This window comes from Callospermophilus lateralis, chromosome 17 (assembly GCF_048772815.1).
Source record: "Callospermophilus lateralis isolate mCalLat2 chromosome 17, mCalLat2.hap1, whole genome shotgun sequence".
Classification (NCBI taxonomy): Eukaryota; Metazoa; Chordata; class Mammalia; order Rodentia; family Sciuridae; genus Callospermophilus; species Callospermophilus lateralis.
The window spans coordinates 3867334-3894551 of NC_135321.1; the positions used below are offsets into that span (position 1 = coordinate 3867334).

General features: G+C 49.2%; 1 protein-coding gene across 4 annotated transcripts; it reads right to left on the minus strand.

The window, feature by feature from the left end:
- Positions 1-1600: 1600 nt before the first annotated feature.
- Positions 1601-20134, minus strand: LOC143382493 (cytosolic non-specific dipeptidase). 4 transcript variants are annotated; one of them, XM_076836511.1, is made up of 12 exons: positions 20094-20134; positions 16892-17010; positions 15578-15721; positions 12699-12861; positions 10162-10250; positions 8369-8569; positions 7062-7146; positions 5919-6079; positions 4862-5026; positions 3438-3579; positions 3054-3201; positions 1601-2287 (listed from the first exon to the last, which is right to left on the minus strand). In XM_076836511.1, the coding sequence occupies exons 2-12, from the start codon at positions 16949-16951 to the stop codon at positions 2218-2220; spliced, it is 1428 nt and encodes a 475-aa protein (XP_076692626.1). In that variant the 5' UTR covers positions 16952-17010; positions 20094-20134; the 3' UTR covers positions 1601-2217. The 4 variants fall into 4 exon arrangements, with proteins under 4 accessions (XP_076692626.1, XP_076692623.1, XP_076692622.1 ...); XM_076836508.1 differs by having other exon boundaries at positions 20058-20098; XM_076836507.1 differs by lacking the exon at positions 20094-20134 and adding an exon at positions 19848-20050.
- Between the last annotated feature and the right edge of the window lie 7084 nt (positions 20135-27218).

A 27218-nucleotide genomic window follows, 5' to 3' on the forward strand; every position in this document is an offset into this window, starting at 1 on the left:
GGCCAGTTCTTTGCCAGCACAGGGAGTGGCCAGGGACATCACTTCAGTGGGCTGGGAGGACCGAGCGCTCACCTTCAAAGATCTGGGTCTTGTTTTCTGAGGCTGGATCATGATCTGACGTCACACACTATCAAAATGCATATGGGCGCTCCAGAAGCAGCCCCGAGGAGCTCATGTGTGCACATGGAGCACAGCACACCTGAGGGCACCCACCCGCACACACAATGGTACCCCACCAGCACACCTGGGAACACCCACCAGCACACTCAATGGTACCCCACCAGCACACCTGGGAACACCCACCAGCACACTCAATGGTACCCCACCAGCACACCTGAGGGCACTCACCAGCACACACAATGGTACCCCACCAGCACACCTTGGAACACCCACCAGCACACTCAATGGTACCCCACCAGCACACCTGGGAACACCCACCAGCACACTCAATGGTACCCCACCAGCACACCTGAGGGCACCCACCAGCACACTCAATGGTACCCCATCAGCACACCTGAGGGCACCCACCAGCACACTCAATGGTACCCCACCAGCACACCTGAGGGCACTCACCAGCACACACAATGGTACCCCACCAGCACACCTTGGAACACCCACTAGCATACACAATGGTACCCCACCAGCACACCTGGGAACACCCACCAGCACACTCAATGGTACCCCACCAGCACACCTGAGGGCACTCACCAGCACACACAATGGTACCCCATCAGCACACCTGAGGGCACTCACCAGCACACACAATGGTACCCCACCAGCACACCTGAGGGCACTCACCAGCACACTCAATGGTACCCCACCAGCACACCTGAGAACACCCACCAGCACACTCAATGGTACCCCACCAGCACACCTGAGGGCACTCACCAGCACACACAATGGTACCCCACCAGCACACCTGAGGGCACTCACCAGCACACTCAATGGTACCCCACCAGCACACCTGAGAACACCCACCAGCACACTCAATGGTACCCCACCAGCACACCTGGGAACACCCACCAGCACACTCAATGGTACCCCACCAGCACACCTGGGAACACCCACCAGCACACTCAATGGTACCCCACCAGCACACCTGGGAACACCCACCAGCACACTCAATGGTACCCCACCAGCACACCTGGGAACACCCACCAGCACACTCAATGGTACCCCACCAGCACACCTGAGGGCACTCACCAGCACACACAATGGTACCCCACCAGCACACCTTGGAACACCCACTAGCATACACAATGGTACCCCACCAGCACACCTGGGAACACCCACCAGCACACTCAATGGTACCCCACCAGCACACCTGAGGGCACCCACCAGCACACTCAATGGTACCCCATCAGCACACCTGAGGGCACCCACCAGCACACTCAATGGTACCCCACCAGCACACCTGAGGGCACCCACCAGCACACACAATGGTACCCCAGCAGAACACCTGGGAACACCCACCAGCACACGCAACGGTACCCCACAAGCACACACATACCCCACAAGCACAAGGGTGCTCCATGAGCACACCCCATGGCACCCCACTGGCACACGCGTGCTCCAGGCCTAAGCCAGGCACAGCAATTCCTTCAGAGGCTCTGTTTTCACTTTATTGAGCAGAGTGGACGGAGAGGCACTGGTGCTGTCACTAGCACTTGCAGGCTGGGTTCCAAGGGACTGTGATGGAGTAGGGAGACAGACGGTCAAGGTGTACAGAAAGGACAGATTCACATAACTGTGAGGGTCTCAGAGGGACCACCATGGTGTAGGAAGCCTCGGACTCTCCATTTCCTTTCTGGGTGTCCCAGCTGTGTACGTCTGGCAGCAGGGAGGCGGCGGGCAGAGAAGAGCAAGCCCTGTCCACCCCAATTCGACAGCAGGTGCCTCCTGAGGAACTTGTGCTCTTGGACCTTGGCTGCTTTCTGGAGGCTGAGTCACAATGGCCACCTCTAAGAATCTACCCTGGGGGTCACTCAGCTGTCCCCAATAAGCCCCAGGACTAAGCATTTCCAACTGCCACTACAGCTAACTCCACCCTCCGACAGCTGGATGCACCTGTGTCCATTCTTGGCAGTCTGCGAGTGACCTGTTAGAGGAAAAGGGAGGGGAACTTCCACTTCCTGGGCGAGTCAGAAGAGGAAGAGGACAGGGCAGAGGGCAGGATTCCTTCTGCTCCGACTGGCAGTCCACAGAAAACCAGGCCTGTTAGTCCTTTAGCTGAGACACCTCGTACAGGTATGCGGCCAGCACCTTGGTCCCTTCTATGTAGTTATGTCTGGGAGGAAGAACACAACACCACGTCAGCAGGAGTCACAGAGTACAGCCCCCTGGCCTGCTGAGACTCCTCCCAAGGCACAGGCGCACCCTCTGCCCCTGACCTCCGCTGGAAGTCCTGCTTATCTCTACCACCCCACTGCCAAGAACCAATACTGGTCCTGGTCTAAGAATGCAGGAGGTCACACCCAAGGCTCTGATCAGGGAACAGGCCCAGCTGGAATCCCAGGAACCAGGCCTGTCTCCCCCAGGCCCTCCTGCAGGGCTGCACTCTGCTAGTCCTGTCTACCCTGATTCCCCGAGATGAGTTTTTGCTGCCAGTCCTCAGCAGCTCCAGCCAGGAACTTCCTCCTGCCTTGCTCACAGCCCCAGCCTGCCTGGGTCTCTCCTTCCTGCCACTACCCAGAGGCTCACTTCATCCAGTGGGTTAGAGGAAGCCCTGTCATGTCTGCCTAAGTCAGAAGTGTACAAGTGCCTCAAGCAGTGAGCAGTGACAAGGAATTTTTCAAAAAGGAACAGTAGAGAGGGGTTTACGAGTGGTAGGAGAACACTGGCTGAATGGTTCACACAGCACCGTCACCACGCCCTGTCCTGCCTCCCATCAAATACAGATACAAATGCAGGGATGGTCACAGAATCATGCAGCCTGCTGGCCTTTGGCCTTTCTTGGCAGTAGCAGCTGGGAGGCAGGAAGGCAGGGAGGAGAGAGGCTGGAGGGAAGCTCCTCCAGGCACCCACCGCTTCAGGCCCCCGCCCTGGAGGCTCACCTGTTGAGCTTCTCATTCTGGGAGTGGGCACCGTCATCGGCTGAGCCCACTGGCAACAGCATAACATTCTTGCCTGTGGCCTCCTGAAATGTCAAGGTCACAGGAATACTGCCACCTTCCCTGGTCAAATCTGGTTCAACACCAAAAACTAGAAGAAATGGAATGAGAGAAATAGTGAACTCAGAGCCTCGAGCTACAGACCCACCACAGAGGCAGCGATACTGACAGATGCTGGGGACGGCAGCCCGGCCTGAGGAAGTCACCCCATGCCCTTCCCGAGAGCACCACAGACAAAACAGTCATGCATCCAACATGATATATGACAAGGCCCTCAGACATGCTCAGTTACATGATCCCTGGCTTCTGTCCCCAAGGAGCATCCACCTGTTTTCAGGGCTCTTCTCCCCGCCATGTAATGAGGGTGGTTGAAGTCAGATACCCAGGGCTTCCCACCGTGGCCCATGTACACCTTGAACTTGTTGGGGCTGTGTAGCTCAGCAAACTTCTTAGTCAAGTAGCTTGTAACCTAAACCACAAACAGGAGAGACACATGCTCTTTAAAAGACGTGGCATGTGATAGAACGTTAGTGATTTACTTGGGCTATAATCAGTCATCTACAACAAGTCTGCTACAACAGCTCTACAACATTCTTCTTTTTTTTAATACCTTTATTTATTTGTTTGTTTTTATTTGGCGCTGAGGGTCGAACCCAGGGCCTCACACATGCCAGGTAAGTGCTGTACTGCTGAGCCACAACCCCAGCCCCAGCTCTATAACATTCTATAATGAGTCTATAGAGTCTCATTTTCTGCTGTTGAATACTAATCTACATATCCACAAGATCAGGAAATTAGACTTAATCTAGAAATAAAATTCAGTTATCTGAAGGTAAAAGGCGATGTTTAAATTTCAAGCATTTTACCCTTTACACAGGAGTTCCAAGTGATGATAATGTTTACATTAAGTTGAAAAACCATGTTTTCTGACTTGCTTTCTGTTAAGAAAAGGTTGTTTGTATCTCTCCAATGCCTGCGGACACTCTAAACACCACTATGAATATACTTTGAGATAAGACCTTTGTACAAGTAATTAAGGTTCAATGAGTCATAGGCTGGGGCCCTGGTTAGACAGGATTAGTGCCCTACAGCCTCGCTCACTGTTCACTATGTGCACACAGAGAAGGTATTACCTGCAAGCCAGGAGTGGCCCTCGCCAGACACCATCTGCTGGAAGCTTCAACTTGGACTTTTCAGCCTCCTCTTTTCTGCCACCTAACCCACCCAGTCTGTCAGCTTCAGTTATGGCAGCTCTAGCAGACTAATATGCTTTATAAAAATGGTCAGGAGCTAAATTCCACCTAGGTGGAAAAATGGATCTAGGAGATACCCAGTATATGGCCCAAACCTCAGTTCCCACACATGGCAAGTGGGCCAGTCTCCTCTTCCCAGCAGCAAGGACTTTGATTCCATCTTTCCGAGGAACCTCCCTGGAGGAGGGGGTGACTGCTCTCTGAACCAGGTGGACCCAGTTACCAGATCTGGACCTCAGTTGACCTGAAGCCTTGGGGTGAGGTCAGAGATCAGGTCTGGCTGCCCTAGCAGTGAGGAAGGTCACTTTCTTGGGATGCCTGTTCATGTGGCCTTCATTGAGGGGAAGTTTCTGAACTGCTTATTCTATGACTACTGATTAGGCAAGAGCCAAGAGGTAGGGGTGTTCAGGGTCTAGGCTTTTGCCCCAGTGAAGTCCCTTGTTCCCCACATCCTGATGACATAGCTCTCGCCCACCCGCACGCCGCACTCCTACGGACCTGCTTGCTGACCACTTCAGGAGTCATGTTTGGCACAAGCCTGATGGAGAACTTGCCGACCACCTTCCTAGGAATCACGGTCTTGGCCCCCGACCCGGAGAAGGCGCCTTCGATGCCATGGAGGGAGAGGGACGGGTAACGCCAACGGTGCATGAGGATGTCTTTCTGCAAAATCATGACAGATGTTTGCTCGCTCACTGAGGAGACAGATGCCATCTAGCAGTTGGTCGGACTGGTTAGAGCTGCTGCAGGCTCTGGAACTACTGCCCCTCACCCCAGGGGAAGCTCGCTGGCCTTAACAGCCTTAGGAGCTGACTGTGACACTTGGGGGCATGTGCTTGACCCTTCAGCCCCCAAACAGCTGCCACATCTCTGCCTCTCTGCTATTCCCACCAGCCTGTCCCTGCTGGCAGAGCAGTGCTACTGCAGGACCCCAATGAGGCCACTTTCAGATCTGTCCACGACCCGAGCCTTGGGCAAGCCCACAGTCCCACGCATGTTCTTCTGGAGTTCTGTGCTCACTTTTCTCAGGGAAAGATGAAACTCAAGGGCCAAGCCTGCTCTGCCTGCTCCCATCCCCACCCTAGAGAGCCGGGCCTGTTGCTAAATTCAGTTAAAGTCAGCTTCATGGAAACTGCTGAACTGAGATCCACACCTCATAAACCAACTTTATTCAAACAAACCAAGAGTAAAGTCACAGCACAATTTCCACCCCCAGCTAAGTCAACAAGGTGTGGACAGCTTCTGCCTTTGAACTTGGCCCTGTAGGGCGCCTTAACTAACCTTTGGGCCCACTGTAAAGAGATCACGCTACAAATCCCAGAGATCCCAGAGAAAGCGGAGCCACCTGCCAGCAGGAGATGACAGTGTTCCCCCTGCACACTGCCTCCAGTTCTTCCAGAGTCAAAGTAGATTCTGACACGAAAAGGCCCTAAGTGTGCCCAGCCTGGCGTGCCCTCCTTTCTAGGTTTGCCACCCGACACGTGTGCGTGTGCCCCTCCCCAGGCGGGGCCCACTGGAGCCCTGGCAGCTGGCGCAGGGCAGGGCCCCAGGGCACCTTGAAGTCATGTAGGAGGGTCTCAGCCCCCACATCCTTGGCAAACTCCTCCAGGTCAAAGTCGATGTGGTCATAGAGCTCATGCTCCTCTCTCGTCACGGGGGCCACGGCCTCATTGATACCAGGGATGAGGATTTTCCCCTTGTTGTCGATCAGAGAGCCTGGGGTTAGAAGCAAAGGGTTAAAATGCTCAGCAGTTCTCAGCAGTGCTGACTCCAGAAAGTCAGGCAACGCAGAGACCACAGCTCAGCCTCCGGGGCCCAAGACGGAACAGGCCAGGAACAGCAGGGACAGCCCTGGTGGTGATGTACCTGAGCCGATACCTCTGCAGGTGCTTATGGCAGTAAGTCAGGCAGTCAGTTATCACGACTCCTGTTTTCAGACAAAGCCTGAGGAGCAGGGGAGGTAACTGCCCTCAGCCACACCACATAGCAACCAGAGCAGCAGGCTCCAAGCAGGCTTGCTCTAAAAGGGCCACACCATCCAGCTTTTCACTTTTATTAAGGGACGTCCCACAAGAAACAAGCTGCTCTGGAGTCCAGGAGAAGAAACTGGGAGTGGGACTGAGCAGACATCACCTCACCCGAGGCACCTCTGTCCGTCAGGTAGGAAGGGAGAGCTTACAGAATCACGTGGGAGATAAGAGCTCTGCTTAGCCTCGAGCGGGGACCATGATGGGAACCTAGGTGTAGGCAGCCACGGCAAGTGACCAAAGCCCACACTCCCAGGAGACCTAGGTGTAGGCAGCCACAGCAAGTGACCGAAGCCCATGCTCCCAGGAGAGTAGTCATCTCCAGGACAGCAGTCTGCTGTCAGAGGAGGGATGGCATCTTGTGCTCCTAAGGGTAGGTTGGGCAGGAACTGGGGTGTCCCAGTGGGGTTTGCGGGGTAGGGCAGGGTCTCAACAGGTGGAGACAACGCCCAGGACAGTCCCAGGCAGAGCAGAGGAGGACAGCGTCAGAAATGGAGCACAGACACTTTTAAAGAAAACAGTAGACAGAAGGAGGGAAGGAATTCATCACAACGGACCAGCTGGTTCATGCAGAACGCTGAGGCGCACTAACTGCAGAGCCTGGAAGCAGCAGCCCCACCAGCCTCCCAACGCAGCAAGCACCGACCGAGGGTGAGCCAGTGCACACTCACCCATCAGTGCAATGAGATCCGTCATGGCCTCGTACACAGAGCCACCGTACACCCCAGAATGGAGGTCTTTGTCACTGCATTCCACCTGGATGAAAACAAAGGCCACTTTATCTGGTTGCTTAGTGGAAGCTTATTTGTATCATGTAACAGCACATTGAACAAAGAACATTTATAAGACTTGACAATTTCCCAAACCAAAACTTGTTCCCTCAAGGAGCAAAGAAAGGTGTTCCTCCAATTAGGAAACTCAGACAAGAAAAAGTGATCCTGGATATGCTGACTATAGGCCCTGGGTAACTATAGGTTAGAACAGCAGTCAGTTATGAGCATGATGAGCTGGGAAGGTGCTCATCTCCAGTGAACATCTGCCACAAAATGTGGGAATGCCGGCCCCAGGTGCCCCAGGTATGTCTGCCACAGCCATGCTGGGAATACTGGCCACAGGTGAGGGCGCTGCAGGGCAAGCTCTCCTTTCTTACCCTGAAGGACACGGAGCCTCCTCCAGGGGAAGGACAGGCCCCATCATTCACAAGGATCATCTCCCAAGTGGGCAAGACCCAAGATAAATGACGACTCATGAGGACCTGGAAAGCCTGAGGACCTGGGTTCAGATCCACCCCACCACTGACCAGTCTTCTAACTAGGGAAGGCAAGGCCCCCATGTGAAGGGAACTCACTCTCAGCACCAGGTCACCTGTGATGTGTGGAAGGCTGTGACGCCCAGGGTGAGTGCTCAGTGTGGCCACGGCCACGATTTCTGCCCTGACTGGGTGATGGGGTCTACTTCCATCACCAGAGTCTGTGCGGGGTCGGGGGGGTCGGGGGGAGTGCCACCCTTACTTGGTTGCCAGTGAGGGCAGAGCCCAGCTGGCTCCCCACACTCGCTCAGGCGTCAGCTTCTCTTCCTCTAGGGAGGGTCTTGATCCCCCACAGTAACTCAGTGCAGGCTGAGGGCTGCAGGGCTCAAGCCCTCAGAAACGCTCTCCACTTCCCAAAGGAGGTGCTCTCAGTGCTCTGCACACTGGCCCTCCTAGACGGGCCAGCATGGCCTCTCTTCCCACTTGCTCCAAGGCAACACAGGAACAACAGTGCTCTGGCTGGATGTTTCTCTGAAATGATTTCTGAGCATGGGAAGTCTCATCATCTGTGCCTGGGCTCCTACAATGGCTGTGGAGCCTGGGAAGTGGGCACCACCCAAGCTTGGTACTTCTCCTTCTTGTATGACTGCCTCTTGGCACGTGCCTGCTTTAGGGTAGGAAGACAGGAAACTCGGGGCTAGGGAGGAGCCTGCAGAACGTGGCACATACCTCGATGAAAAAGTAGCAAATGCCCCTGAGGCCATATGTGAGGCAGGGCTTCTTCTTCCCCAGCCAGTAGTTGTCAGAAATGCAGATGTAGTCCACATCTTTAAAGAACTTGTCTTTCTGGGCAAAAATCAGCTCATCCAGGCCTTCAGAGCCAGACTCCTCCATTCCTTCGAGACAGAACCGCACGTTGACAGGGATGTCCTGTGACAGAAGGCAGGAGGAGGGAGTTGGCTTCTCTGCTCTCCACTGAAATTTCAAATACCCAACCTCCTGGGATAGCCACAGGCAGACAGTGGTCTGCAGGGCACCAGGGCAGGGAAGGGAAAGCCCTTGCCTCATGCCTGGGTAAGCCCTAATGGGACGTCTGTGGACGCCCAGTGAGAGCAAATGCAGAGTGTTCAGGACAGCCCAAGCTGCTCCCTCTATGACAGAGGGACAAAGAACATCCACACCTGAGCACCAGATCCTCAGTGTTGCACAGAGAGCCTCTGCCAACGCAAGGACCTGCAAGTAGGCTCTCCCTCACTGCGAGCCCTGGCACCACCAGCCACACTAGACATCTTACAGGTGCTCTCCCAGATCTACAGGGTGAGGCAGTGGTCCCCTCCCCAGATGAGAAAAGGAAGCTGCAGGTGAGAAAGAGGGAAACCCGAGAGACCAACAGGGCACGGAACAGCAGCCCCAAATGCAGACTCAGGTCTACTGAGACCGGGTTCAAATCTGCCCGGCAGCAGCACAGTTCACCACATGTACTTTGCCCTCCACCCCCAGTGCTGTCCACAGATGTGCGTCCCCTCCTGCTCTCCTCCTCCTCTTCTACCCTCAAGTGAGACCTTTCCTGGCACCTGGGTGTGGAATAGGGGTGATAGAGCTGTTAGGAGGGTTCTCTACTATACATAACTGTCCCTCACTTTGGACTTCCTAGACCCCAAGGCATCTCCACCGCAAGGCCGAGGCTCCAGGCAGCACTGGAGGGGTGAGGCTTCCTGGCTCCCATGCCCAGTGCAAAGGGCTGCCTGTGCCAGCCAGGTGGTTCTGTGTGTTGGCTCCCTCCTATGCAAAACCACTTGCCAGACCAGAGGGCCTGAGACCCTTTTCATAGCTAACAGTCCATACTTTGACAAAAATGCTTATCTTAATCTTATTTTATCATGATACAAGATAAAGGCCAGATGCAAAAACTATCCATACAATGTGATCACAACTAGAGTAAAGACCAATAGTGAGTTTAGTAAGAAACAAAATACTAAATGAGTATTTTGAGGTTTGGGATTTTTAGCAATTTTTTTTCTCTAATTTACCAACTTTGAACAACAAGCACATATTTCACAGCTGATGAAGTTCTCTTTTAAAACAACTTATTTTTAAGAGAATATAAACAGGGGAGGGGGGAGCTGGGGAGGAATCTGTCCCACATCCCAAAGCTTGCTGCATTCTGGCAAGTGTCATGGGTACAATCAATGCCTGAAATTTCACATTTTGGGCTGGGGGTGCAATTTAACTGTAGAGCACTTTCCCAGAAAGAATGAGGCCCTAGGTTTGATCCCTAGCCTCATAAAGAAAGCAAGAAAATTCACATTCCATGTGTTGGCTGAATCCTGCTGACTTTGCTAAGTAGTCAATAGTATGACCTTTGAGTATCTGTGAAACAATTACACTTCTCATGTTTCTAAGTTGAAAACAGCTATGATCTTAAATCTGAATCACCTGTGCTGATTAAGGTTGCCCAGTGATTGCTCAGGTGGAACCTGGTGAGTGGGTGGAATGCGATGGGGGCAGAGCTGGAGGCATACCTGACCGGTCTTCTGATAAGCTTCTAGGGCATTCATCCAGCCCGCCACGGGCCCCTTATCATCAGTGGAACCTCTCCCATACAATTTGCCTAGAATAGCAATCAGTAAATCAGTTACAACCACGATGAGCTGGGAAGGAGCTCATCTCCAGTGAGCAACACACACATACACACACACACACACACAGTCGGGGAAGACTTTCTCTTCATATCAGAAGCCCCAGGAGCCAGCCAACACTGCTGGGTCAGGGCGATTCCAGGAAACCCCCAGGAGGTGATGAGCTCTTTCAACACTGCCTCCCAAGGTGGCTGGTGGACTTCTACAGGTAGGAGGCCTGGTCACACTTAGGAACCACACATGCCATCATCATAAAAGCACCCCAAAGCTCAAATCCCAAAGCTCACCCTAAGTTGGACACCTGTTTTGATACAGAACAGACCTTGCATTTTTATTATTCACTTCTCCATTTCTCTCTTTCTTCCTTTAGTTACCACTTTGAAAACTACAGGACATGACACACCTCCAGTCTGTGTCCTTGGTCCTATTGTTCCCCTCTCTGCACTTGCTTCTAGGACCACTTACATTGGGGTCTGGGCCGAGAAGCTGACCACCACCAAAGGCAACTCGGGGCTAGAGGAGTGGGTATCCAGGGGTCGGGCCCTCACCAACCAAGAGCAAGGCCCTGTGTTTGAGCCCAATATCATAAAACAAAGCAAAACACACACCAAATCTCAGATCACTCAAAACCCGCCTCCTCCCTCTGCTACATGACCCAAGGTTGGCCTCCTCAGTCCCAGGGTCCCAGCTCATGGGTTCAGGCTTGGCCAGGCTCAGCCAGGCTCAGCCATGCCCGAGTTCTACTGTCTGTCCTTGCTGGTTCTCCTACTTCCTCATCCTTAGATGGTTTTAAAGGTCTGGCAGTTTCAGAATGACCTACCCCAAAGCAGCATGAAGCTTAAAGCCATCGTTACCTTGGGAAGTTCCTTTTATTACAAAACACAGCTTTGCACAAAAACTTAAATAGAAGCTCTCCTTAAAAAAATAAATAAATAAACTTGTTTCTGTGACAAACACCAAATAACTACAGTGGCCAGGGCTGTGCTGGATCATAGGTGAATGATAAACACTCCTGCTCCCCATGCTCAGGGCTCCTGACGAGGAGGAGGTACATTGGTTGGATGTTTGTAATGAAGCTTCTTTGAGGTATGAGGAGCTACACTAGTCTGTGGAGGGTGGGTGTGGATGTCCACCTGTTGGGTTCTCAGATTGTGGCCTAACAGAGGACTTGGCAGTAGTGACCAGTGCTGGAGTACAAGCAGGTGCTCACGGTGGCTTGAGCACTCTGTTCATTGTGCAGAGCTGGGTTCTGGGGCCTGCACATGGCTCCTCATGGCTGGGCACAGGTGGGAGGAGGAGCAGGGAAGGGGAGGCAGGTTGGCAGGTGATGGGAGGGAATCTGCAGTCAGCTGACTCTTCTGCTTGGTGCCAGGTAAGGAGTAGCATGCTGGGGGTCATGTGGGGGGAATATGTAATGGTTGTGAAGCAGCCAAGGCCTGGAGGGGGGCAGGGCCAAGCAATGCCAGCCAGCACTGGGGGGGTCCTCAGCGTGGGAGCAGCAGTGGCCCAGGAAGGGCCGAGGGAAGGGTGGGCAGGGTGGGGACAGAATGACCCTTCTTCTGATGTATGTGATGGGACACAATCAAGTGCTTGAAGAGCAAAGACAAGAAAGCCTGTTCCCGGGCAGGTGGGTTCACATGGTGACGGAGCTACCTGGTAGACATGTGGGTCTGACACCAGAGGAGCCGAGTGCACAGAGAGGACTAACTCTACAACTTGGTACCTCAACAATCACACTGTGGTGGGGACGGGACAGGACTGAGTGTCATAAAAGATGCTGCTTTAAACAATTTTTCAGTTTTGCACTGTCACAGGTGGTCCACAGCAAGTCAGGAGAGGCCTGAAGGCAGATTCTGCATTCAGTTAGACAAGAGGGTCTGAGCTCTGCCCTGAGGGCCAAGGTGCAAACAGGACTGCCTTAGCTGGCCAGAGAGTGCCCTGTGGCGAGGTGAGGGAAAGTTCAGAAGGGAAAGCAGAGAACCCTCTCGCCAAGGGGGATGGAAGAAGAGGCCAAGCTTGGGGCTCCCAGTGTCTAGCATGCTTATTATATGCACAGGGCAGGCAGGGGACCAGCTCAGCAGGGCAAGGCCCGAGATTACAGCTCTGGAGGCCACACAGCCTCAGTTCAGAACCTTGCTCTGGAAAGAGCAGCAGTAGCAAGGGAAGCTCAGAAGACCCACACCATGGACAGCACACTTCCAGAGCGAGGGAGGCTCTCGGGACCTCCAGTAACTATGGCACACTGCGCAACTCCTGGAACCCAACCTCCCGCTGACATGAAAAACACGCTGTACTGCACAGCGGAAAAAACAAGTGACCACCAGCAACTTTCCAAAACTCAAATAACAGAAATGCTCCTCCCAGCACTAAAAGCACTGTTACTCTGGAGGCCAGTGAGCTCTGGAAGCACTGTCCCTCACCGTCCCGCTCTGTCAAGGTGAAGGGCTCGCTGTCCCAGCCGTCCTCCAAGGATGCGGGCTGCACGTCCAAATGCCCATAAACACATACTGTTTTCTTCTGGGGGTCAGAGCCCAGTTTGCCGAGCAGAATGGGAGGAAGTGGTATCTCCGAGCCATCAGGGAGCTGAGTCAGAGGAAGCAATCAAGGGCAGTCCTGTTAATAAGCTCAGAACTCACATCAAAGATGAAAATAAACCTGGGCTTTCTTATCTGTTCTTATAATCAACTTCTACCACACAGTTTAAGACCATAATGTTCAACACAGCCATTAATCAGCAAGAATTTCCTTCCCTGAAATCAAGAGTGAATACATTTAAGTATAAATGTATAAGTGAATACATTTACCAACTAGTTTGTTAAAATTTTAAAGACTATTTTTTAAAAAAACTTTATATAATAAAGTATCATGAAGGTTGAATTCAGGATGTCACTTTCATTATTTTCTGAAATATAATGGTTAAAATAATTATAATCTTGAATCAAAAGACAAATTTTTGAAATTCTGTATGCAGACTACTATTATGCACAGGATGGGCAACAAATCAAGACATAAAGCAGTGCAATTCATATTAAACCCTACTAAATGAAGTAGTGATGATTAGTAGTCCTCTGAGCTTTTTCCCAAAGCCTTTATCAATTGTCCACTGTCCTGTAAGAATGGGGAAAAGGGATATTAGTCACAAAATCCCCCTTTGTTGGAGAAGAATCATGGGGACAGGGAGGCAAACCAGTCAGTTCTTTTCCTTCTTCGTATCATGTCCATGGTCTCCATCTGCGACTGTACATGGGGCCCACTCACTCATGTTCCTCCTCCTCTACCAGGTCCTATATCCTAACAGAAAGCCCCTACGATGGCTACAAAGTGTCAGGGTAGGAGTGCACACACTCTTGCTTCAGCACAGGAGGAAAGGACTGTTCCAGCCAGATTATCACACACATGTATTAATCTAGCTATTAGAAAACACCATTTCTGGAAATATCTGTTAATAAACATAACATACAAACTGAATTGATAATGAAGCTAAACTAACATTTTACACTGAAGAGGTAAAATGAACAGCAAATGAAAATGACAATCAGATCAGGACAATGCTGGTGACAGGCTTAGATCTGTCCACCTCCCAAACTCCAGGGCTTCTGAGCTTTATGTACACAAGCGGTCAGAGAACCAGGCGGGTAGCTGGGTGTCCTGTAAGGACACATGACTTGTTTTCTCAGTAGACTCTACTGGTAAAATAATTTACCCCAAGTAATTCTCATAACCTGGCAGCTACCAGTGTGCAGAGTGAGGACTCAATGTCCTTTGCTCACTTGACTGCACCAAAGGCTGGGTTTGTGCATTGGTGGGACAAAGAACTAACTGTTCCTTGAACTCCCTGCCCTGGGCACAAAGGACACACGGCCTCTGTGATCACAGCCAGAGCTCACCTGGCCTGAGCAGGAAAATGATCTTTTAAATGACAGCAGATTTTCTCTAAATATATTTCTATTTGACAGAGCCTGAAATATTGAAATACTTCAGCATTTTCTAAGAAGCTATTGGAGCCCATAGGCAAACTGGTTCTGAAGTCCTTGAGGACCTGAAATTCCTGGTGTTCACTTCCCTCTGTAAGCTGGAAACACTCCCGCTCCTGCATTGGCTGGTGCTCCCTGCACACCTGCCTCAGGCCATCAGCCTCTAAACAAGGAGCCCTGCTACCACTAGAATACTCAGGGGAAGACCAGTGTGCTGTCGCCTCCTGCAAAAGTCTCTGCAGAACTTTTCCACAGTGGTGAAATCTTTCAACTCCTTGTTGAAACAGGTTCAATATGATCTGAAATGTACAACAGCCATTTATAGGAGGCCTTTTCTTTAGAACTGCCCTGTGAAGTCAGTGTTAGATGGAATAAACCTATTTATTGTAGTGAAACAACTCTTAAAAAAAATTATTTACCCCACCCAGATTTTTTTATATCTTGGGAAGAAAGGGAGGAGTAAGTCACGACTGCTCTCATTAAAAAACAATATCAAGAGACTTGGTTTATTCTTAAAAGAATGGGAGGAAATTGTTGGGGAGTTGTAATATGTTTTAAACCAATCATTGAATTTGTTGTTAGAAGAAAATCTTAGAAAAGAACAATAGTGGACCCTGAGTCAGGAGGCCTGAATTTTAATTTGGGCCTTGCCATGAATCAGTGACACACAGCCCACCAGGATGAAGGGAGCACACTGATGGCCACACCCCAAATTCCAGGACCATGACTGCAACTTAACACTTAGGTCATCAGGCAAAAGAACAGAGACAAACTAGAGCTCTCATGCTCTGTGATATAGGAGTCTTCCAAACTGAAAATACAAATCACGTTGGCCTCAAAACATCCAAAACCAAAACTAGCAAACCAAGGTCCACAAAGTGAGATTGCTCACTTAAACTGCACAGAAAACAAAGCATTCTCATCTGTTGGAATCCTGTATTAAAATGCCATTGACCCGTGGCACCCCATCTCTCTCAGGACACGGTATGTGTGAGTGGGGTCTTCACTATTTTTAAAGTGATATGAATAAAGTGACAGGAATAAGCTTCCTCTTTTGAAAGCATGCTGATTTCTGGGAGAATTTCAGCTATGCTCTATGAATGACCATCACATGAACTTATTCTAGAGTAACTGTCAGCAGTTCTCCTTCCTGGACTGAGCCTCTGCCCCAGAGCAATGTGGCAATCCTTCTCAGAGGCAGGCTCTGCACCAGGGTCACACTTCTTGGGTGGAGCGTCTGAAGCCAAAGGTCCTCCAAGAACTTGCAGAGTCCTGCCAGCCCCTAGGCAGAATCTGGCTTGTGGTTCTGCAAGGCCAGGTCATACCTTTTGTTTCCCAATATCCACCAGCTCCACAGAACCTCCCAGCTGCTGGATATCCGCGGCAGCAGCCTCCATCATCCTTCTGATCTCCCCTCTCTTCTCGGGCCAGGCAGAAACACTCTGGATGGCCACCCAGTTTGCAAGTTTCTGTTGTGGACAGCAAATGGAAAGGGATTCTGAAATGTTGCTCCTTTAGGGGAGAAAGGCACTTGCAGAGTGGAGGTTTCTGGCACATAAAACTGACTTGCTGCTTCACTCTGACCAGGCTGATGGACACAGGGGACAGACCTGTCAGGTTATTTTTGTTCAGACTTTGAAAATTGTTTGTACTGACCCTGTACTAAGAACTAAAGTGGAACAACAAAATGTCAGGATGTGTATTTTTAATCATTTAAGATGATGTGAACTTAAATATAGAGTTCCAAAAATTAGCCTCTGAATCTAGTAAAATTATAAGTGAAAGATATGAACAATATCTCATGCTATCTGATATCTAATGCTTTTTTCTCATCCTGGCAATAGTCAAGTTTTCTAAAGTGTAATTTTTAGAAGGAGGATTCTAAATATTTTGTCTGAAATGTGTCCATCAGAATAACTTTAAAGCATAATTCTTCAACTTAACATCAAGAAACATTAATATATAATATTACTGAGTAACTTAGACCATGTTAAATATTTACTGGTTCTTTAATATGTAACATAAAAATCACAGATTGAGATTAAACAAAATCTCAAATTAGTTGTTACTTCTAGAAACATATTCACACTTTTGTCAAATGCCAAAAAGTATAACTTTTGCTGTAATGAGAAGAGTAGGTAACATTTTTTTTTTTTTTTGGAGGGGGGATACCAGGGATTGAACTCAGGGCACTCAACCATTAAGCCACATCCCCAACCCTGTTTTGTTTTATTTAGAGACAAGGTCTTGGGACTGGGGATGTGGCTCAAACGGTAGCGCACTCGTCTGGCATGCATGCGGCCCCGGTTCGATCCTCAGCACCACACACAAAGATATTGTGTCCGCTGAAAATTAAAAAAAAAAAAAAAAAAAAAAATATATATATATATATATATATATATATTAAAAAATTCTCTCTCTCTAAAAAAAAAAAAAAAAAAGGTCTCACTGAGTTGCTTAGCAGCCTCAGTTTTGCTGAGACTGGCTTTGAACTCACAATCTTCCTGTCTCAGCCTCTGCTAAGTAACATTTTTAATACTTGCTTTAAATTGTGTAACTCATATTGGCTTATTGAAAGTTTCTCAGATTCTAGAAATAAAGTAAATTTCATTGTTTACTAGGATGAAATATTCCCTTACCTTAATGTAGCGGTCCTGGTTTTCATCAATATACTGGAACAGGGTAGTTAGAGCCGACATCTTTCCACTAGACTGCAGACCTTGAAGCTTCTTGGAAGGGAGAAGGATCCACCAGCCACCTGTAGGTGGGGACTGAGGTAAGTGGCTGGAAGCACTTGCTGAGCTCTCAGATCAGCTCTGTAGGGCCCTCTGCCCTTCCCTTCCTGGACAGCATTACAACACTCTCATGGCATCAGGACTCTCCAGGAAGTCACTGGCTTCAGAGTCATGATCTCTGGGATCTAGTTAGAGGTTTAGAATCACTTTCCCTTTTCTCAGAAGGAAAATCCACACAAAACCCTGTGTCCAGTGGCAGGTAACTGAAAGGCCCTGAGTTGCAGACAATCTGACCAAAAGTAAAATAGGCACTTCCCAGTGATACTAATTTGCCAGCATTAAAAAAAAAAAAAAAAAAAAAAAAAAAAAATCACATTCTTAAAGCACACAGAGAACTGTCCACTTTCTATGACCATTTCAAGATCTCAGCAAAAATGTCATATCCTGTCTCAACAGCCACAATCCAGAACACAGCCAAGAGAGCCCCAGGCACACCAGATAAATTCATTTTAGGAATGCTAAGGATCTTAGCTCAGAAGCTGCCAAAGGGCCGAGTGCTGCACTCAACCTCCACAAGGACCCAAGATAAAGAAACTTCCCCATTGTCCGATAGGGCGAGTGTGGGTAATGATAACGCACTACACAGGAGAAAGCTAGGCGTCAGATTTCTTTTGATGTGGTGCTAAGAATCAAATCCAGTGCCTGCCTCATATATGCTAGGCGAGGGCTCTGCCATTGAGCCATATCTCCAGCCCATGAAACAGGTTTCATAATGTTTTTACCAAAGAAAATGATCGGTGTTTGAGGAGATAGGTATATTTGCCCTGGATTTGAGCATTGTACAATGCATACTTCACTGAAATGCCTCATTGCACGCCAGGACTATGTACAATGTTTATGTTTTTATGCATCAGTTAAAAACATAAGTTTAAATTAAAAAATAAAAACCAAACTTCCATTCCTGGCACACATATTTGCCCCCGCACACATTTTCTAACATTCAGCTTTCACATCTGAGACCCTGACTCCTGCTCTATCTTACAGACGCAGGGCAAGTAAATCATGGGACTGCTTTAAAAAAATCAGAATGAAGACAAAATAAAAATGTCTCTAGACTTTCAAAGCAGTGTCTCTCCTCTTTCTTCAAAAACTCAAGACTTAAGCAGAAATAGAAAAGAGATCAGCTGAGTGAGCAGACTCGTCCTGAGTGAAGCAAAGTGACAAGATCCTACCACAACTTTTATGGGTCTGAAGTGGGTGCAGGGCAAATGCTTGCACACTGACACACTGTTGTTGAATAGCATATATTCTTGGTATAGGGCTCTAGAGCTGTTCTAAATAGGTGACTGACTTGATCCATTGTGACATGAAGTGTGGCAGCTGCACAGCAGACTGAGGAAGTTTCTCCAGCTGCACAGTATGGCAGATGTGATTTCTATATGGGTAGGAGATCACACCACTAAGCTCTCAATGTCCTTTTCCCCTTCTTCCTCACAGACACTAGCAAGAAAGCATGAAATATTTCCATACTCTGGGCCAACTCGTAATGAATGCCCCAGCTCAGGCATTCATGGGAAAGGGTCTCAAGTAGAACAGAGTCCATGAATGCTGCTGAGGCATTTTTATGAGTGTTAATGAGTCAAATTTCATCCATCTGTCACCAAAAATGTACACAGAGAAGCCACCTATTTACATGAGATGAAATCCTAATCAGCCAGACCATACCCTGCACTGGGTGCTTTTCCTTTGAGTTTCTGGTCACTAAATACCACAAATTCCAAACTCACTGTGGAATCGTCTCATTAATATTGTTTTTTTTAGTCAATTAACTAATGGCTTTCTAAAGCACTCAAAGATGTAATTGTCTAAACAAGAGTTCACCAAGAGTAAACAGATATAGATTGTTCAGTTACCCTGTAAAATCACAAGGACTGCTCAAAGCACCTCCCCTATATTAACTGTCAGAAAGCAAAGCAGGTCAGGCAGGTTCTGATTTTTGGTCTTCCAATCAGTACTTGACTTCTGTTTCACCTCCACTAACACCAAAGACACTAAATGGAACCACTTTTATGTGACTTGATGAAACTCATTTACTAAGGTAAACGCAGTATGTTGGAAAGAACAAAAGCAATATATTATCCCTCCAAATATATGACAGGCTTCCTCCCCTCTAAAAATCTAAAGTTCATGGGGAGCAACATTTAAATAGAGGCTGGTAAGAGGGGAAGGAGAAATGATATGAACTAGGCAGTGATACACACAAATGATTGTTTTAATTCTGAGTGTCTCAATCTTTTACCCCTGAGACCTCAAGGTATATGTTAGAGAACTACTACCCTCACTAAACCGCGGGTGGGGATCTCCTATTTGCCTATTCTAGAATTTCATCCTAAACATATCACGAAACTACTTTTTGCCACTCCTCCCTGCCAACATTTGAGACAACACAGGCTGTCAGGAACAGGTCCCAGGAGAGGTTCTCCTGATTTTGTCACCCGGAGTCTGAACCAGGCTGCCTCTCCAGAAGCCAACCACACTGGTGGCCCCCTCTGTAGGGCCCAGGGACTCAAGGGCATTAGTGCAGGGGACCAGGCATAGACTTCATTTTACAGAGGAAACAGGTGATGGAATAAGGGCCCTGCCCACACCAGCGAGTTGGCAAGGGAATGTCTCCCCGCCGCAGGGGAATCCTCCGCCTCAAGTGCCCGAGCGAGCCAGGCCCGGAGCGTGTCTGCAGAAGGCTGAGCGCACGACAGACCTCCCGAGGGCAGCACTAGCTGCACGCTGCTCCCCGCCACCCCACCTGCACCAGGTCGCCACGCAGGCCGGAGCCCGGGCGCGGCCGAGCAGGTCCCCTCACCCGCCCGGACGCTCGGCTGGCCCCTCGGGATGCGGCGCGAGAGGCCCCTTCCGATCTGCGGCCCCGCTAGGGCCTCTACCGCCGACCGCGCTCGGGACAGCCGGGCTTCACTGGCTGCGGCCTGGGGCCCGACGCTCCCACACCAAGGAGTGCGACTCCTGCAGTTGCGCGAGCCCTCCCGCCTGGTCGCCAGAGGCCCGGATCGCCCACCAGAGAAGGAAGCTCCAGCCAATGAGGCCCGCTCACCCAAGGCGCCGGTTCCGCACCACGTGTCCAAGGCCACGCCCCCAAGCGGCCCGCGCCCCACCCCACCCGCCAATCCCCGGCCTCGTCCCGGACTGTCTTGCCCCGCCCCTCTCCACCCCCGCCCACCAATCCTCGTCCTAGTCGGACTGTCTCGCCCCGCCCCTCCACGTGCCCCGCCCACCAATCCCGGGCCTCGTCTTCCCCGCCCCTCCTCCGCTAGCTCGCGATGAAGGCGGGGCATAAAGTCTGCCGGGGCCGAATGGCGTGAAGGCCGGTAGCCCTGGAGCGCTGGCCGCGGGCGGTGGTCTAGAGCTGGGTTTCCCGGCACTCGCCGGGGTTGGTCGGGGGTGTGGTGCTTCGACTGTGGGGTGCGAGAGGTCGTGTAGATCTTCAGCGCAGCTTTGAAGTCCGAAACTGAGGAACCAACCTTGCGTTTTCTGAGTTCCCAGGCTTTGGACCTGATGTTTTCCACCGAGACCTGTGTTTGCACCCCTGTACCAGCAGAATCCAAGGAGTAGCAATCTGCAAGCCACACATTCAAGTACATTCCAGTTTGAGATACTTGATTGCAACACATGCACTATCACCACTCCCAAGAGAAGTCTATTAGTTTAAGTTTCACAATTCCAGGAATTCATGAAGAAAGCAAGCATACCCACCACGATTTGAGCATCTGCTGCTTCCCTTTTTAACCCTGGGAGTTGTTCCGCAGTCTGCTAATCTTTTTTATAAGAGTATTCTCAAAAGAATTTTGCAAAGCTTGTCCACCTTTCACATTTGGAGGCAGGTACAGAGGCGTTTACAATGTTAATCATCATCTGATAAACAGTAGTTAATTATGAATCTCAATAAATATTAAGAAAACATAAGTTTTATTCTTAATGTAGAACACTTTTTTCCATGGAAATATGTTAATTATTACAAAGGAGAACTTTCTAGATCCTACCCTGAAAAAGATGCCAAATATGCTCCAGACCTCAATTAAGGAGGCATTCTCCAATGAGAGTTGAATTTGGACTTGCACCTTTGTCTAAAACTTGAGAAGTTTTCCATGAGCTGGTAAATGCACAGCAGTTACAACAATGCCTGGCATTGGGTGAGGGCTCTGTAAGTGTTGCCTGTGCATCCTCTCTCAGGACAGTCTGTGACCAGGAGGAACAGCAGGGCTCTGCTCTGCTACCTGTGTGTTTCCTGGCCTGTCAATTCTAGGGGAAAGCCCCCGTGGGATTTGAGAGCTGGAAAGTGATGCCCTTTAAACTCTGAGCCCTCCTGAGAAAGCCTGTGCCTTGGGTGTCAGTCACAAGACCACTGCCCTACACAACTGGTCTTTAAATGAGTTAGCATCTGAGTAGGAGTGTGCTGCTTTGAATTTCCAGCAGGTGGCCCTGCACATCCATTTCATCTCTGGTAAAGGGTGCATTGCAGGTGGCTGCATAGCAATGAATCTGGCCTTAGTTGTCAGGAGATAGATAAATATGTTTCTAGTCTTCTCTACTGGATTTGGGAACAGGAACATTATGAGAGAAAACTAGGAGAGAGATATGGAGATGGATGTTTTAGTTAACTTTTGTGTTGCTGTGACCAAAATACCTGACCAGAACAACTTAGAGGAAAAGTGTATTGGGGGCTCAGGGTTTCAGAGGTCTCAGTCCATAGAAGGCCGACTTCCTTGGTCTGGCCCAAGATGAGGCAGTACATCATGGGGGAAGGTCCCAATGGAGGACGGAGGATCAGGAAGCAGAAAGAGAAGGAAGAAGGGGCCACAGGGAAGATAATCCTTTAGAGAAATCACCCCCATTAACCCACCTCCTCCAGCCATGTCCCATCTGCCTACAGTTACCATCTAGTCATTCAAACTAGAAAGGACTGATTAGATTACAAGTCTCACAATCTAGTCATTTCACCTCTGAACATTCCTGCAGAAACACAGGAGTTCTGGGGGGACACCTAACATCCAAGCCATAACATGGGTGGCCAGGGGTTGGGTGCTTTGGAAAGGGGAATAATGAGAACTTAGGAAATGTAAGCATTATAGAACTTACTATTGATTATTAATCTATTCAAGCAACATTAGCTCAGGCTTCCAGTGGCTGCAATTTTCAGTTTCCAGCAGGAGATAGAGTTTAATCTCCAGAATCTGGTTGAGTTCTCATAAACCCTGTTTCACTAAACATGCCAACAATGGGAATAATCACCCTTCTGGAAAATGGAGAATTTTCCTGGAAACAGAAACCTCTTTGGAGACAGTAATTATTCTCCAGAAAACTTGATGCAGAGAAGTAGTTGGTGACTTTTTCAGAGAATAATTGCCAGATAGAGTGGAAGAAAGAAGGAAGCAGTGTAAGGAGATTAGGAGGGACAATTGTAAAGGGCTCCACATCCTTTCCTTGGAGGTTGGTAAATTCTAGTCCTCCCATAGTTGGTCTCTAGGAGTCTCTGGCTCTGTGTTGGTTTCCATGGGGACAGTTAATCCAAATGCTTCAGTTCCAAATGCTCCCATTTCCTCTTACCTGCAGGACTTCACTGGTATATTCCACAGGCCCTTTGTAAAACGGCACAGTTGGACCTTGGAGATACTGTGTGTTGGATTCACCACAATAAAGTAAATATCACGATAATGCAAGTCACATAAACATTTTTGGTTTCCCAATGTATACAAGTTAGGTTTACACGACACTGTTAAGAGTGCAACAGTATTAATTTTTTAAAAATGTGCATATTTCAATTTTAAAATACTTTATTTCTAAAATATGTTAATAATCAGATGGGCATAGTGGTGCATGACTGTAATACCAGCTACTTGGGAGGCCAAGGCAGGAGGATCAGAGGTTGAAGCCAGCCTGGGCAACTTAGAGAGACCCTGTCTCAAACAAACAAACAAATAAATAAGGGCTGGGAATATAACTCAGTGGTGGAACACCCCTGGGTTCGATCCCCAATACAGCACCCTGAAGGAGAAGAAGAAGAAGAAGAAGAGGAGGAGGAGGAGGCGGAGGAGGAGGAGGAGGAGGAGGAGGAGCGGCAGAAAATAATAATCATCTGAGTTGTTGGAAAGATGGTGCCCATAGACTTGATGGCTAAAGGGATGTCATGAACCTTCAATCTGTAAACAAAACAAAAAGCTCGGTATCTGCAAAGCACAAGACAGTGAGTGAGGCACAATAAAACAAGGTGTGCGTATGTACATTCAGAACCACACGTGATTTAGCTCATCTCCTGTCACCTCTGCTGTGGCAGAATCCTAAGCTTCCTGTTTCTCCTGGAGCATGAGTGAGCCTCACCTGATCCCGTGAGCTCTTGGAAATAGGGTGCAGGTTGAGATGAGAGCAGCCAGAGACTTGCTGCTGCCAGGATGTTTCATGCCACGATGCAGAGGTCACATGGCAGGGAAGGTAAGGGCTCCCAAGGGTCCGAGGTCCTGTCCTGTGAATTCTGTCAACTACTGAAGGAGCTTGGAAGCAGTCTTCTCCAGCCAAGCCCCAGCTGAGAACACAGCCTGGCCCACTCCTTCACCACTGGCTTGGCACCCTGAGCACAGGTGCCCGACCCGCAGAGACTGGGAGACAAGAAGCAGGTGTTATTTTAAGCTGCTAAGCATGTGTTTTAGTCAGCTTTTTCACAGCTGTGACTAAAAGACCCAAGCAGAACAACTGTAAAGGAGAAAGAGTTTATTTGGGGGCTCACAGTTTTAGAAGTCTCAGTCCATAGGCTGCTGGCTCCATTCCTCAGGTCTGGAGGTGAGGCGGGGCATCATTAGGGGAAGAGTGTGGCGAGGGAAGCAGCTCACACAACGACCAGGAATTTCAGAGACTCCATTGCCAGATACACAAAGTCACTCCGCCAATACCCACCTCCAGGCACACCCTACCCGCCTTCAGTTATCACTCAGTTAATCCCATCAGGGGGTTAATTCACTGATTCAGTTTAGACCCTCACAACCCAATTTTCTCTCCTCTAAACCTTTTTGCATTCCTCACACGTGAGTTTTGGGGGGACACCTCACATCCAAACCACAGCTGTCACGAGGCACTGGAAAATTAATACAGCGCCTGCATGACTCTGCAGCTGAGCTTGAGCTTCCCTGTGAAGAGAGGCCTGCCGGGGTCCTCCTGGTCCCTCTCCTCACAGCAGTTGTTGCTCAGGTTTGGGCTCTACCCTTGCCAGTCTGGACCTGCAGGGTTCTCAAGGGTGGCCAGTGGCCCCATGTAAGAAAAGAACTCCCACATGCAGGGCGTCTCTGGCCTCCGCATCCAGCACAGGCCCTCTTTACCTGAACCATGCTGTCCACCCCACCAGCAGAGCCTGGCAACCCTCTAGGAGTAGGAAATAAGTGCTTTTCGGTAGATTTTGTTTATTCCATGCTTCATGTACAAATGGGATTTTAAACTTAATATCACACACTATTGAATCATCGACTAACTTAATTTACTTCATATTTCAAATATCTCTCCTAATCAAAATACTGCCCTTGTGGCCAAACTTATTAAAATTCCAACAATAAACATGTCTCACCTTGAATATATTGAATGCAGAATTTTTTGAAATTTAGGAACTTAGATATTTGAAATCTCTGTCCTAGAGACTCCAACATGGTTATTAAGCCATGATATATTGTAAAATAAGGTGTCATATCATTCAGATGATCAGGAAAATAGAGTCTCCTCCTCTGAGTCTTATATCTGTGCCCATGCATTTGAAGCCTACATGTATTTTTGTTTGTTGCTTTGGTGTGTCTTGGATGGATGGCTCATCTGAGTTGTGATTCATGAACTGGTTAACTTGGAAAGCTGGGACTCTTATGTCCTGTGTAACAATTGTAATGTGCAGGCCACCAAAGCATGAAGGGCGTAATTAACCACCAGGCCTGTAGGTATTATAATTCAGACAAATTTTCCCCTGTGTGAACACCAGAGGCTGTCCCACACTGTGAATGAACCCCTATAAGGAGGCAGCACAAAGAAAGGGAAGAAAGGACTTCTCTTTGAAAATGAATGATGGGCTATCTTGATTCTCTGCTTCTTACTGGTTAGATTTTCAGGGGAAAATATTATGTTATTTTATTCATTTTAAAAGTACAGAATCTTCTTGGAAGGTTGTCCCTGAAAGAGTGTGTGTGTGTGTGTGTGTGTGTGTTTCCGATTTTTATTTTTTAACAAGCTGATAAAAGTAACCACCTAGACACTGAATCCTTGCTGTATCTTGAGAACCAACTTCCTTAGTAAATTCTGTGGCCCCATGCTATGGACTCTGTTGAGAGCCACAGTTTAGTTGGAATGACGCCTGGCATTTTGCTAGAGGGAATGGTTGAAAGGTGACCCTGCTCCAGGATTATAGGGCAGCTCTGGGATTAGGGCGGATCCTGCTGGGATTAGGGCGGATCCTGCTGCCTCCAGCGCCCGCTGCTTTGGAATTCCCGTTGAATTGGCGTGGGGAGCCTGGTGGAGGAAGTGTGTTCCCGGGAAGTGTGTGTAGAGTGCCGGTGAGAGTTCGGGAATAAAGAGTTGCTGTTTGAACCTATAAGGCTTTGTGGCGCCTCGGTTATTTTGTGCCCAGACAGACTGCGGCAGGACTCAATGTCTGTGTCCCCTTCACCAAATTCACCTTGAACCCCTAAGCCCCAATCTGAAGATTTTTAGAGGTGGGGTCTCTGGGGGATCATTAGGCTTAGGTGATGTCATGAGGGTGGAGCCCCTAGGATGGATGGGATTGTGTCTTTTTAAGAAGAGAAAAAGACTCCCTCTCCTCTCTTTACCAACTCCCCCCCACCCCATCATGAGGAGACACAGCAGGAAGATGGCCCTCTGTCACCAGGAAACAGGCCAGTGGTCACTAGACACCAGCTCTGTGGCACCAGCACTTGATCTTGGACTTCCTGCCTCCAGAACTGTGAGCAATAAGCATCTGTCGTTTAAGCGCCCAATGTGAGTGGTTTGGTCATAGCAGCCTGGGCTGACTCAGATACCTCTGTTTATAGTTCTACTTTCTTGGCTGAGTTCATAATTCGCATATTGAGCCTTAAATATCAAATGATGAGTAGAAGTTGTCCCTGTCAATCTATGATCAAGCGATCAGAGAATGTCCTCTAAACACCCAAAAGTTCAGTTGACTTCCTATTTGGCCAAATTCCAAGTGAGACTTGAAGACGGTATGGTTGGGGTGTTGTGCATTCCCAGGAGTGTGCAGATTACTCTAGTGAATGCCAACCCCGGCAGGGTAAATAACCTGGACACTCCGGCTTTCCTTGCACTTCCTCCAGCCAGCCCACCCAGTCTTTCGAGCATGTATTCATGTCCTTGCTTTTTAAAAGAAGCCCTCAACCTTTGCGTGGTCCTCCTGGACTTTCTACCCTACTCGTCTGATTCCACTCAGGTCAGGTTCTCCTAACAGAGCCTCCACCTGCCTGTTCCAAATCTTCAGCTCTGGCCTGGCTTCATCTCCCCTCCAGTGCACCGAGCCTTCTCTTGGGTCTTGTAAAGAGTCTGGATTTTTCAGGTCTAAGTCCCTCTCCAGCACCTCTAGTGCATTTTGGGGGACTCCTATTTTCTTAAACTCTGCCCGACTTTTGTGCTGGGCTCCCCCAGCTTCTCTAGAGGCCCTCTCCTTGCTTCCTCTGTATGCTCTTACCCCATGTCCTGGGACTTTGGGTTCCCCCATTCCTCCTTCGTAATTGCCTGCTGGGGTTCAGTGGGCACCTGTCCTCTGAGGAGCCCCCATATGGGCATTGCCTCTAACCTTATGGTCCTTATCTGGACCCAGCCAAGAAGACTCAAGAATTTTTGTCTTTTTTTGAAAAAGACAAAAAGTATGACTCCCACAGAGAACTGGCTTACCTTTCACTGCCATTGGCTGGCCAGCCTCCTTCCTGGAGACTGTCCGCTATGGAAGAGCCAGTCCTACTCTGGACCTTGATCCCTGCTCTCCATGACAGCTTCCACCTTCTATCCAGATACCAAGGCGTCATTTTTTATGTCTGAGGTTGAAGTTCCTCCAAAGAGAGCTTGAGATTGGTTAGCAAGTCACCATTAGGAAAGAAGATCCCCTGATGGACGGAATGCATGTTCCTGGCTCTCTGCTCTTCAGAGGCTACCAGCCCACGTGCTGATGGGTCCGGAGGCAGGCCACCTG